The sequence below is a fragment of the Vipera berus genome (assembly GCF_964194415.1).
Source record: "Vipera berus genome assembly, chromosome: 3".
Classification (NCBI taxonomy): Eukaryota; Metazoa; Chordata; class Lepidosauria; order Squamata; family Viperidae; genus Vipera; species Vipera berus.
In genome coordinates, this window is record NC_138204.1 from 5,587,481 (window position 1) to 5,600,435 (window position 12,955).

A 12,955-nucleotide genomic window follows, 5' to 3' on the forward strand; every position below is an offset into this window, starting at 1 on the left:
GCCATAGCTCCCCCATGCTGGCTCAGGAATTCTGGGAGTTGAAGTCCACGAGTCATGAGGGGGCCATAGTTCCCCCATGCTGGCTCAGGAATTCTGGGAGTTGGAGTCCACCAGTCATAAAAGAGCCCAGGTTGCCTACCCCTGATATAGGTAGCCCTCACTCAACGATCGTTTACATCACGGGTCCCCAACCCCCCAGGCCATGGACCGGTACCAGGCCATGGCATGCCAGCAACCGGTCCGCACAAACAAGCAAAGCCCATCCGTGGGATGCAGGCAGCACACAAAACCACACACCCTCCGGTCCACAGAAAAACCTCTCTCCACGGAACCGGTCCCTGGAGCCCAAAAAGTTGGGGACCTCTGGCTTAAGTAGTGGCTATTTAAAGTGACAATAACAGAATAACAGAAGGGACCTTGGAGATCTTTTAGTCCAGCCCCCTGCTCAAGCAGTAGACCCTATACCAGACATGTCAAACACAAGGCCCGGGGGCCAGATCCGGCCCGCGAAGTGGTTTCATGTGGCCCCCGAAGCCATCCTGGAAACAGTGAGGGAACGGCCCCCACTGCCTTGGCCCTGGCCCAGAGACCCTCCTTCTGCCAGAGACCCCCAGATCTGTCCCACTCCTGCCCAGGCCCCCATAGGCACCCTTGATGCCAATGATGTAGAACTGGCCATGCCCACCCAGTAGGCCATACGCACTCCAGCTGCGCCCACCCTGGCCATACCCACCCAGCCCCCCGAGGGCAACCACAATGCTGATGTAGCCCTCAATGAAATTGAGTTTGACACCCCTGCCCTATATCATGTCAGGCAAAGTGACCAATCTCTTCTTAAAAATCTCCAGCATTGGGCAAGTTATTCCACTGATTAATTGTTCTAACTGTCAGAAAACTTCTCCTTAGTTCTAGGTTGCTTCTCTCCTTGATTAGCTTCTATCCATTGCTTCTTGTCCTGCCTTCAGGCGCTTTGGAAAATAGCTTGACTCCCTCTTCTTTGGGGCAGCCCCTCATCGTATCACCCCTCATTCTTCTCTTCATTAGACTAGATATTCCCAATTCTAGCAACCGTTCCTTGTTATGTTTTAGCCCTCAGTCCCCTGATCATCTTTGTTGCTCTTCTCTGCACTCTTTCTAGAGTCTCAACATCTTTTTTATATCTTGGCGACCAAGACAGTGGATTCCCAGCTGGTACTGTACTTATGACCTGGTTCAAAAGTTTTGACTGCAGTACATACCACACATTCACGGTTGCACCATCACAATTTACAATCTTTGGGGGCAGTTTCTGGCCTTTTTTCACTGGTTTCTGACAAAATACGCCCATAGGAATGAATGGACTCGCTTTACGGCCACTGAGTTTGCTTTACGACCGCTCTGTTTGCTTAATCACTGCCACAAAAAGTCGCAGAATCCCGTGGGTCACACAGGTGCCTCGACGTACGACCATCATGACTTACCATATAGGAATTCAAGGCTCCATTATGGCCGTAAGTCAAGGGTTATTTGTAATCAAAGTTAACCCAAACCAGGTTTAGCAAACTGAGTATCTGCAGCTACAAAGTCCTGAATGGACCTGGGCCTGGCTAAGGATGTTGCGTGAACGCAACCCGGCATTTCGCATTAAGCTGGATAGAATGACTTGTTCCAATGGGAAGGATCAGGAAACGGTTATTTTATTTTATTTTAATATCCTTTCGCTTCGCCGCAGGCGTATATAAAGATTTCCTGCTTCCTCTCTGTGGGTTGGAGAACAAGAGCAATCTTTGTGCTTTTCCAACAAGCATTCAAATCCACAGGCAGTAAACAGAGAAAAAGAACCGTGACAAGATTTTATGCCTCGGTGTTGTTGCAAAAAAAAGAAAAGAAAAAAAAAAGAAAAAAAAGCAAGGGCTAAAAATGTCCCTGGTGTTTGCAACTCTCTAGGGCCGAAGATATGTCTTTGCCAGCATCTCTCTTTTCTACGCAGTAAAAAAAACACAGGGATGTTTTATCGATTGGGGAAACAACAACAACAACAAAATTCTGAATTTTTTTAAAAGAAAACCTAATAGACTGCCATTATTTCCATCTTTAAAACCACAAAGCACAATTTCACCCTCACTTTGGTTGCTGCTAAAAGCTGTCAGGTGCACACAGAGTGACTTTGCATCATAAGGAATCTTTAGTATGGATGAGGAAGGATCTGTGAGGTCATCCAGTCCAACCCACCTAGCTCTCCGTTAAATTCGAATGATGTCTATCCAACTCCAGTAAACCAAGGTTAACCTTTAATAAGCTTATAAGGCTCCTGCTGCCCATATTTTTCTCTCCTTCTCAGTACAGCCCATCACTACTAGAGACCCCATATATGACTGAGGCAGGGCCTGGTCTTGGAACCCAAATTATTTGTTGACAACATCCTATTATTGGACATTTTTTGCCTCCAGAATCCTGCCTCCTTGGTGATCAAACCGGTCAGTCCTAGAAGAGATCAACCCTGACTGCTCTTTAGAAGGCCAGATTCTGAAGCTAAAACTCAAATACTTTGGCCACCTAATGAGGAGGAAGGACTCACTGGAGAAGAGCCTAATGCTGGGAAAGGTGGAGGGCAAGAGAAGAAGGGGACGACAGAGAATGAGGTGGCTGGATGGAGTCACTGAAGCAGTAGGCGTGAGCCTAAATGGACTCCAGAAGATGGTGGAGGAGAGGAAGGCCTGGAGGAACGTTGTCCATGGGGTCGCGATGGGTCGGACACGACTTCGCAGCTAACAACAACAGAAGGAGGAGGAGGAGGAGGACTATGGGATCCTTGGTTCTTTCTGAGCTTGGTTGTTTTCTTGCAGACATTTCATTACCCAACTAGGCAACATCATCAGTGCTAGAAGGGAGAAGGAGGAGGAGGAGGAGGTGGTGGTGGTGGAGGAGGAGGAGGAGGAAAGGGAGGAGGCGGAGGACTATGGGATCCTTGGTTCTTTCATGACCCAGCCAGGTAGCATCTTCATTGCCTGATGATGTGACCTGGTATGACTGATGATGTTACCTAGTTGGGTCATGAAGCGTCTGCAAGCAAACAACCAAACTCAAAGAGAGCAGCAAGAACTCCACTAGCTCAACTCTACCCACAGAGATAAAATGTACGCCGGGTCAACTGCCAATGGTGGGTCTTCCACTTAAGCAGACTTGGCCAACTTGAATACTAAAAGCCAACTTTTCGTCTGGCCATCTTCCCAATCTGGGGTTGGTTGGGAATTCCAGGAGGAGGTGATATTCCCATGCATTTTATTCGGCTACTTCATGAACATTCTAGTTGGCATGTCACCCCTGGTCTGGCCCAATAATTTGCTTCACACAAAACATGGAAAGAAACGGTTCGGTACAAAGAAGAGTCTAGAGCAGGGGTCCCCAACCCCCGGTCCGTGGACAAGTACCAATCCGTGGCATGCCAGCAACCGGTCCGCACAAACAAACAAAGCCCCATCTGCGGGACGTGGGCAGCACACAAAACCACGCATCCTCCGGTCTGTGGAAAAACCTCTCTCCACGGAACCGGTCCCTGGTGCCCCCAAAGTTGGGGACCTCTGGACTAGAGTAGTTTTTTTCTCTCTCAAAGTCGGCAACTTTCAGATGGGCGGACGTCAATTCTCAGCTTGCTGGCTGGGGACTTCTGGGAGTTGAAGTCCATCAAGTTTGAGAAATATTTCTCCAGAACGCATCTTAAAAGTTCCATCACAATACAGGTAGAGATCGACGGATAGCCTTTCATTTCACCACCGTTCACAGTTGCAACGGCACCAGAAAAAGTGACTTGCGACCGTTGTTCACACTTACAACCGTCACAGCCTCCCCACAGTCAGGTGATCAAAATTCAGACGCTCGGCAACCGGTTCGTATTTATGACGGTCGCAGCATCCCTGGGATCAAGGGATCCCCTTTTGCGACCTTCCGGCAAGCGAAGTCAATGGGGAAGGCCAGATTCACTTAACCACCGTGTTACTAACTCAACAACTGCAGTGATTCACTTACAACGGTGGCAAGGAAGGTTGCAAAACAGGGCAAAACTCACTTCATAAGTGTCTCGCTTAGCAACGGAAATTTTGGGCTCAGTCGTAAGTCAAAGGCTTCAGGAGTCAACAAGTTCAACTAAGACTTGAGTTCTTAGTTGGTTTTGCCATGGCAAATTAACAGAGTAACAGAATCAGAGAGTTGGAAGGGACCCTGGAGGTCATCTAGTTCAACCCCCTGCTCAGGCAGGAAACCCTATACCATTCCTATGGAACCAGCTCCCCCCCGAGCTTCGGATGGCCCCAGATCTCCAGTCCTTTCGCCGCGGCCTCAAAACACTCCTTTTCCACCTGGCTGACCTGGACTGACAGGGATTTTAATTATGTTTTTAATTTTTAACTGTAATTTTAACTTATTTTAATTTTAATTTATTCTACAGGGGCCATTGATTTAATTTTCTTTTAACTTCTGTATTATTGTATGTTATTGTTGTTAGCCGCCCTGAGTCTTTCGGGAGATAGGGCGGCATATAAGTCCCAATAATAAATAAATAAATAAATTTCAGACAAATGGCTGTCCGGTCTCTTCTTAAAAACCTCCAGTGTTGGAGCATTCACAACTTCTGGAGGCAAGCCGTTCCACTGATTAATTGTTTCTAACCTTCATGAATTTTTTTCCTTAGTTAGCATGGTCAAATTGAGAAGTGTCATTTTTTTTTTAATTTAACTGTGACACAGACCATGACTGGAATTGTTCCATTTATAACCTGGAGCAGAGAGTTCTGAAGAGGGCGTGGGAAGTTTAGTGCAATGAAAACGGCTCTCCGCACCACATCTGATGGAATTCCAGCAACCCCCATCTCTCTTTTAGAGCAGGCCGTCTCCAACCTTGGCAACTTTTAAGACTTGTGGACTTCAGCTCCCAGAATTCTGGGCTAGCTGGGGAATTCTGGGAGTCGAAGTCCACAAGCCTTTAAAGCTGCCAAGGTTGGAGACGGCCTGTTTTAGAGGGAAGCCACGCTGTGGCCTAAGATTGGCCCTTAGGAAAAGTTGGTAGCCCCTGCCAGCTGCCTTATTTGCACTTAAGAGGATCGTGCCAAGGTGGACTTCTAGATGGCCTTTTTTTGGCCCTGACATGGGCCTCATTGACCGGAAGATACTCGCATTGCGACTTCTTTGCACCAGAGAGGAGAAGATCAGCACCATTTTCTCAGCGCAGACACAGTTGTTGATAGAAAATTCAGTTATGGCTCTCACCACGGTCTATATGGCTAAACTTCACTAAAAGGTCAACAGGTTGAGGGCCACACACCAAGTTCGCACAAATACTCAACCATTATAAGAGAATATTTGTAGCTCAGCACTGAACTGTGGGGTCCTTTGGTGCTCTCCGAGCTTGGGGGTTCTCTTGCAGACGTTTCATGACCCAACTAAGTCACATCATCAGGACTAGAAAGGGGAAGGGTTTTGCTCTCTGCTTATACACAAGCGGCTTGCTCTGTGCACGTTGGTGGGAGTGTTCTTACGTATTTACTCAGACCAATAAGCTAACAGTAAACAACAGCATAATTAAGGAATACCGAGAACACACCCACCAACGTTGACAGGGCAAGACCCTTGTATGTACAGAAAGAAAAACCTCCCTTCAAACACTGATGACGTTACCTAGTTGGGTCATGAAATGTCTGCAAGGAAACAGCCAACGTCGGAGACCACCCAGGACCCCACAGCGATTAAACCAGCCCTACGAAGGCAGGGGATCGAAGGCAGAGGCCCAAAGGCCGGGAGATTCAAGACACGTTCTTGGCCAGAAAAAATGCTTATTCTTTCAACCCCTTCGCTTCTTCTCCCAGCCCAACGTCCTTATGACGTTATGCATTTATTTAATCAATTTATAGAGCTGTCCATCTCTAACAAATATATATATATATATTGGGGGGGCAACTATCAGGATTCCTAGCCAGCGTGCGTTTGCCATCCCAGCTGAAGAGCTTCAGACTTATTGAATTATATTATTATCAAACATGTTTGCTGCCGGACTCCAAACGATTGTTGACAGACTGGGACGTCTACTCCCTTGAGTAACTTTTGGAAGACGACGTCAAGCCATGCAACAACCTCTTGCCAAGAGCTACCCCGAGGTTGGCCCTGGTTGCAATAGGTAACTGTGCTTGGTTTTTTTTTTAAAAAAAAGTGCTTTAGGGTTCATGGGATGGGAGCATAAACTGTAGCATCAGTTCCAACAACACCTTAAATCAGCTTTAAAGCAGCTGCGTCTTTTCCCAGGTTAGTTGCTGCCCTAACCAAGGAAAAGAAGCAGCTGCTTTAAAGCACAGGAGACAAAATAACAGAACCACAGAGGAAGGACTGGAAGGACTTGCCTCCAGAGCTTGTGGGTGCGCCAACACCGGAGGTTTTTAAGAAGAGACCAGACAGTCCCTTGTCTGAAATGATCTAGTGTCTCCAGCTTGAACAGCGGGTTGGACTAGAAGACCTCCGAAGTCCCTCCCAACTCTGTTATTCTGCTTCTCGAACCAGACCAACTAGCAGATACAGTTGTGTCTTGCTTGATGCCCAAAAATAAGTACTACCCACCTCTTAGGGATGGAGATAAAAGCTGAAAGACAATCATTTAGATGGACCCTGGAGGTCTTCTAGTCCAACCCCCTTGCTCAAGCAGGAGAGCCTATACCCGTGGTGGCGAACCTATGGCACGGGTGCCAAAGGTGGCATGCAGAGCGCTTTCTGTGGGCCCGCGCGCCATCGCCCCAGTCCTAGGCCTTCAGCTGGGTTTTATAAAACCTTTTCGCTTTAGGCCTCCGCCGCCATGTGCAAAAAAAAGAGGTTCAATCAATCAATCAATTTCAACTTCTCGCGGGGAAAAAAAAGATCTCACAAAGTTGGAATTGATGGATTGAACTTTTTAGTCCCACCCAGTCTGCCGTTACCACTGCAGCCACGCCCACCCAACGGGCCATGCCCACTCAACGGGCCACGCCCAGCCGACATCCGATGATACCTAAGTAGGTTTTGGGTTGCAATTTGGGCACTCGGTCTCTAAAAGGTTCGCCATCACTGCCCTAGGCCATTTCAGACGAGGGACTGTCCGGTCTCTTAAAAACCTCCGGTATTGGGAGGACCCAGAAGTTCCGGAGGCAAGTCCTTCCACTAGTTAATTATTCTGTCAGGAAATTTCTCCTTAGTTCTAGGTTGCTTCTCTCTCCTTGAAGAGTTTCCATCCATCGTGAGCCCCCGTGCCGGAGCGCACTGACGGCCGGCTTTCCTGCAGTTTGGCCGTTGGATCCTCACCGGCTGAAGGCTGACTCAGCCTTCCGTCCTTCCGAGGTCGGTAAAATGAGGAATCCAAGATTGTTGGGGGCCAATAGGTTGACTCTGTAAACCGCTTAAGAGAGGGCTGTAAAGCACCGCAAAGCGGCATATAAGTCTAAGTGCTATTGCGATTGCTACTTCTTGTCCTGCCTTCAAGTGCTTTGGAAAATAGGTTGCCCACCCCACCCCCTCCTCTTTGTGGCAGCCCCTGGGATATTGGAAGACTGCTATCATGTCACCCCCTGGTCCTTCTTTTCATTAAACTGGGCCTACCCAAATTCCTGCAACCGTCCTTCATATGTTTTAGCCTCCAGTCCCCTACTGACTTAAATGCTATATTTGCGTTCTGGGCTGACCTTAAAACCTTTCTCGAAGACCGAATCCAAGCAATTCCATAGCTTTGCCACCTAAAACGTGTGCATAGCTTGCACCAACATTATTGTGATGCCACCGTACCCTAGATGTGGAGGTTCACATGACAGAAAGGCTAAGGGGTCCACTGGGAGAAGAATGGTTTTTGCAAAGATTTGTGAAGCGGGGGACAAACGTTACCTCTTTTTTCTCCCACGTTTTTTTTTATTTGCTCATGTGTTTATTTTTACATGATCCAAAGATCCCAGCGTTGGCTGGTGTAAGATTTATTTATTTAGATCCCGCCCGGTACGGAGGGTCTCCGGGCGGGATACAGGGTTGAAAGAAAAGGGTGGGGGGAAAGGAAAAAGAAAGGCGATTTGAAAACTAGATAAAATCAAACAAGAAGAGGATTGAAAAAGGCTGGTTTCCTGGAGCAAATTGTTCAGAAAGGAAGGGATCTGCTGTGTCCCAATTGGAAAGCTTGGGTTAAGTCCTCGGTTAACAAAGGCCTGTTCAATGACCATTCAAAATCACAACAGCGTTGAACAGGGGTCTCCACGGTCTCGTGAACGTGAGTCAAGCATTGGTCAGCCAGCTCGTAATTACAGGTATGCCACTGCAGCATCTTGCAAAGTCAATGGGAAAGCCAGCAGGAAGTCGAAAATTGTGATCAGGTAACGGCGGCACGCTGTGAGTGTGTGTGGGATTCATTTAATGGCGGCAACTGAAACAGTTGTTGTAAGTCAGTGCGCTTGCACTTCACAATTGGGTTGCTTGGTAACCATTTCAGGAAGACTTACAACACTTCATTTAGGGACCGTTCAAAGTTGCAAAGGCACTGGAAAAAAGTGGCTTATGTCCGTTTTTCACACTTAGTGATCACTGAAATGTTTCTTCCCCACCCCCCCACCCCCCGTCACGTGATCAAAATTTGGTTCATATTTATGACAGTTGAGGTGTCCTGGGATTCTGGGATCAGCTTTTGTGACCTTCTGACAAGCAGTCTTTCACACTTAATTTATTTATTAATTTTATTTGTATACCGCCCTTCTCCCGAAGGACTCAGGGCGGTGATCACATGGTCATGTGATCAAAATCCAGATGTTTGGCCACTGACTCATACTTATGACCATTGCTGGGTCCCAAGTCATGTGACTTAACAAGAGAAATTTCGGGTCCAATTGTGGTCGTAAGTCGAGGACCCCCTGGACTGTGGTTAACCGAGGATTACCCGTATTTTACAGTCTAGCTGTGGTTTTGCCAGGAGAAAAATTCCTTAATTTTATGCAGCTCAAATGTAGGACTATCGCCACTTGGTGACTTGGAGATAAATGTCTCAGTCAGCTAAATTTTAATGCTTTAGGGGGGAAAAAAAAGCAGAAAGTGAATTCTTTGGGTAAATGCCAGCCAGCTTTTTGTAAACAAATTCCTATGTCTACATTGTCAGATATACAAACACTGGTATATGTGAAAGGCAGATCAGATTAAAGATGGGGCATTTAAATGCTCTCTTTCTAATTTGGGGTAGCTGAAGTAATACGAGGACTGAAATTTTATTCTCATTTCAAAGTCACACCTTCAAAAATTTTGCTAAGCAGTTCACTGCTGCTGTTGTTTTTAAGGGAGAAGACTATACAATAACCTCTGCATTCCTGAAATAATGTACAAGGACACACTTGCGATAACTGGAACGACACAGGATGATAGGAAAAATGCAAAAAGTTTATGCTCGGAGAAACGTGCACTCAAGTGCATACCGATTTTAGTGCAAACTCGAAAAGGGGGTGGGGGGAAATCTCAGCCAGACAGATCTACACAAATGAAAAAAATATATATAAACAAAAGGCCGAATGCGCAAATTCACCCATCCCTGGCTTTGAATTAAATGCTGGGCATTAATTGATGGTGAGGTTCAAGGACATTGCATCCATGTAATATACATCTCAGCAACTTATAACAAATTTCACAATCCCACACCACTGCGTTTCCAAGCACTATGGCGGGGTGTGTGTGTGTGTGTGTGTGTCCAAATTTGGCAACCTTAAGACCTGGGGACTTCAACTCCCAGAACTCCTCAGCCAGCATGGCAGGCTAGGGAATTCTGGGAGTTGTTCAGAGGTCTTAAAATTGTCAAGGTTGGACACCTATGCACTACGGGAAAATAAAATGACAAGATTAATTCCTTCATTCATTAGAACGATTTAGCCAGATCGTTCTTCTTGGGATATTTTAAGAATTTTTTTTTTTTTTACAAATATTTGCTTTTCAAAGCAGAACTAAAAAAAAAAAAGTTTCAAGGAAAGGTCCTATTTTCCCCAATTAAACCTCCCTCTTTAAGAGAACTTCCCCAAGCATCTCCTTTCTCCAAATACTAGTTTTCCCTAAACCTTCCCAAAGTTTGTGTTATCCAAATTGCAGGCAGGGGCATCGGCCTCTCGATTTATTTCTGGTTGGACCATAAAAAATTTTTTTTTTAAAAAAAAAATAAATCAAAATCAGGGTATTTCATCAGCGTCATCATAAACCCAACCCCCACCCCACCGACTGTTCATTGTCAAACAATCTCAGGTACTTTTTTTTTGTAAAATGCATTTCCTATCAAAATTATTTAAAAAAAAAAAGTAAGCTGGGTTTGCAACCACAACCACAATATTTGTTTTCCGTTCCCCGGGAACTCCCGACACGCTCTGTTTTTCTAACACACCACCGCTACTGGAAAAAGAATCCACAAAAAACAGAGAAGAAGAAGAAGAAAAAAAAAGCTTAACTTGGTTCCCCTATTGCACTTCGCTCTTTCCTGTTCCTGCAGCGTCTCTTTCGAAGAAACCGGTCCGCGGACGTCTTCTGCCCACGGGGGCTGGCCTTATATACAACCCAGGCAGGGTACGGATGGAAGAATCGCGCCAGAAGGCTGAGTTCGTCTCCGAAAATACAAACCCACTGCTTGTGTCCATGCCTTAAAGTGGTTTGTCACTTTTTTCTTTTTCTTTTTTTTTTTAAAAAAAAAGAAGAGAGAGGAGCAGAACGGGAGGGGCTGAGCCAACGGAGGAGCATCCTGGTCACCCCTCACCCTGTAAACTAATCTTTAAAGAGGTTGTGGTTTTTTTTGTGGTTTATTTATCTATTTTTCCTGACCCCTTCGGCTTGTTATTCCGCCATTTTATTAGCCCCCGCTTTCTTGGCGTGGAAAGGTTTGTTACCTCTATCTTTCTCATCCAGGATGCAGTTTGCCAACGGCCACGGCCCTGTGGCTTTCTTGTGGTTAGCGTTTTCCAGGATGCTCTCCGAGTCTTTAGGGAAAAATTCGGGATGCCTTTCCTTCGGCTTCCGGCCTCGTTTCTTCCCATCGGGGCTAGGCTTTTGCTCTTCGTGGCCGGGGGTCCCCTCTTCTTTGATTTTCTTTTTCTTGGAAGAATCCGCTGAGGTGTGGAACCAGTTCTGGGTTTCGGGGATGGGAAGGGAAGGGAGGGAGGCAAAGAAGGTTTGATTGGCACATGTCGCCGGCATTCACACCAAGCAGGTTTAAACGATGTTGGCACTATACAGGTAGAATTATGACAGTTCATTCAGTGACCATTTAAACCAGGGGTCGGGAACCTTGGCTCTTTTATGACTCGTGGACTTCAACTCCCAGAATTCCTGAGCCAGCATGGGGGGACTGGAGGTGGGACTGGAACTCACCGTCTCCTGGTGATTGGACCAGTCACCCGGCCGGTTTTCATGACTGAGGCGGGGCTAGAACTCACCGTCTCCTGGTGATTGGCCTAAAGTCACCCAGCTGCCTTTCATGCATTAGGCGGGACTGGAACTCACCGCCTCCTGGTGATTGGACCAGTCACCCAGCCGGTTTTCATGACTAAGGCAGGACTAGAACTCACCGTCTCCTGGTGATTGGCCTAAAGTCACCCAGCTGCCTTTCATGCCTGAGGCGGACAGGAACTCACCGTCTCCTGGTGATTGGACCAGTCACCCAGCTGGTTTTCATGACTAAGGCAGGACTAGAACTCACATCTCCTGGTGATTGGCCTAAAGTCACCCAGCTGCCTTTCATGCCTAATGCAGGACCAGAACTCATCGTCTCACGCTTTCTAGCCTGGTGCTTTAACCGCTAGAGGTAACTTTGCAGCAACAAACAACTCCCGAAAAGTAGATACTTACCTCTGAGTGTGTCTTGGTGATGTGGTATTTGACTCCACTTTCTGAGCTAAACTCCTTCTGACACAGAAGACAACGATATTTGCCCACCAAATGGCCGCCCTGTAAATCAAAGACCAGCCATGTTAATTTTGGCAGAACCAACCTAGAACTGAGGAGAAATTTCCTGATAGTGAGAACAATTAAAATCAGTGGAACCACTCTGCCTCATCACTGGAGATTTTCAAGAAGAGGCTGGACAGCCATTTGTCTGAAATGGTGTAGGTCAGGGGTCTTCAAACTGGGCCCTTTTGTGACTTGTGGACTTCAACTCCCAAAATTCCTCAGACGGCGTGCTGAGGATCTTTTCCTGGTCTTCATGCATGCTCTTTTAATAATGTGTTGTTGAGGACTTTAAAATCAGACGTTAAAAATAATTTTATAACTAGGTATGGGACCTCTGATTCATGTGTTTTATAGTAGAAGTCATTTGTCAAGCAAGATTTTGTAGTCCAAGCTATTTCATCATCTCATATGGTAACCAATGTTCCTTAAATAAAGAGATAGGAAGGCAATTCCCCACATATAACTCTGAAAGTCAGTAAAGGTTTACATTCATAGTTCAAGTAGGCCAGTTATGCCGCCCAGGTGTTCTCTTTACAGCTGAGTTTTTCACAGGTGGTGCCAAGGTCAAAAGAGTCTTATCTAAAGTCTGGGCTTCGAGCCAAGTCTCTTTCAGGAAATCACAAGTTGTAATACCAAACTTCGCCATAAGATGTCACAAAATTGTTCTTTTAGTGCTTTAATTCCCCTGGGTAGTCAGTCGCTGCTATTCTTAAGAGGGTGGGACAGAAATTCCCTTTCCTCTCTCCTCACAGGGGGAAAGATACTTTGGGCAGCTTTTACAGGAAAAGAAAGTACTTAGAATAAAGAGAAGATCGGATCTCACCCAGTTTCATCCGCGTTGTTTTCGAAGTGCTTGGTGGTGAGTTTGACTTCGGCTGTCTGCAGCCTAGTGACGAGCCATATTACTATGGCCGGTCTTTCCTCTGCTGGTTTGGAGGGCTGCCCCGAATCGAGCGGAAGGTCTGCCACCTTCCTGCGATCAAGCAGGGGTCTCCTTCTTGCTCGTCTCCCCTACAGGGTGACTTTTG

General features: G+C 46.5%; 1 protein-coding gene across 1 annotated transcript in view; it reads right to left on the reverse strand.

Moving 5' to 3' along the window:
• Positions 1-9,938: 9,938 nt before the first annotated feature.
• ZNF512B (zinc finger protein 512B) overlaps positions 9,939-12,955 on the reverse strand; it is a gene marked incomplete at its 5' end in the record, with an annotated part of 31,293 nt that continues 28,276 nt past the window's right edge. Inside the window, 2 exons of the mRNA XM_081326038.1 lie at positions 9,939-11,105; positions 11,826-11,924. Of these exons, the coding sequence (XP_081182164.1) occupies positions 10,815-11,105; positions 11,826-11,924 (390 nt within the window). The 3' untranslated portion in view covers positions 9,939-10,814. The remainder of the gene's footprint in view (positions 11,106-11,825; positions 11,925-12,955) is intronic.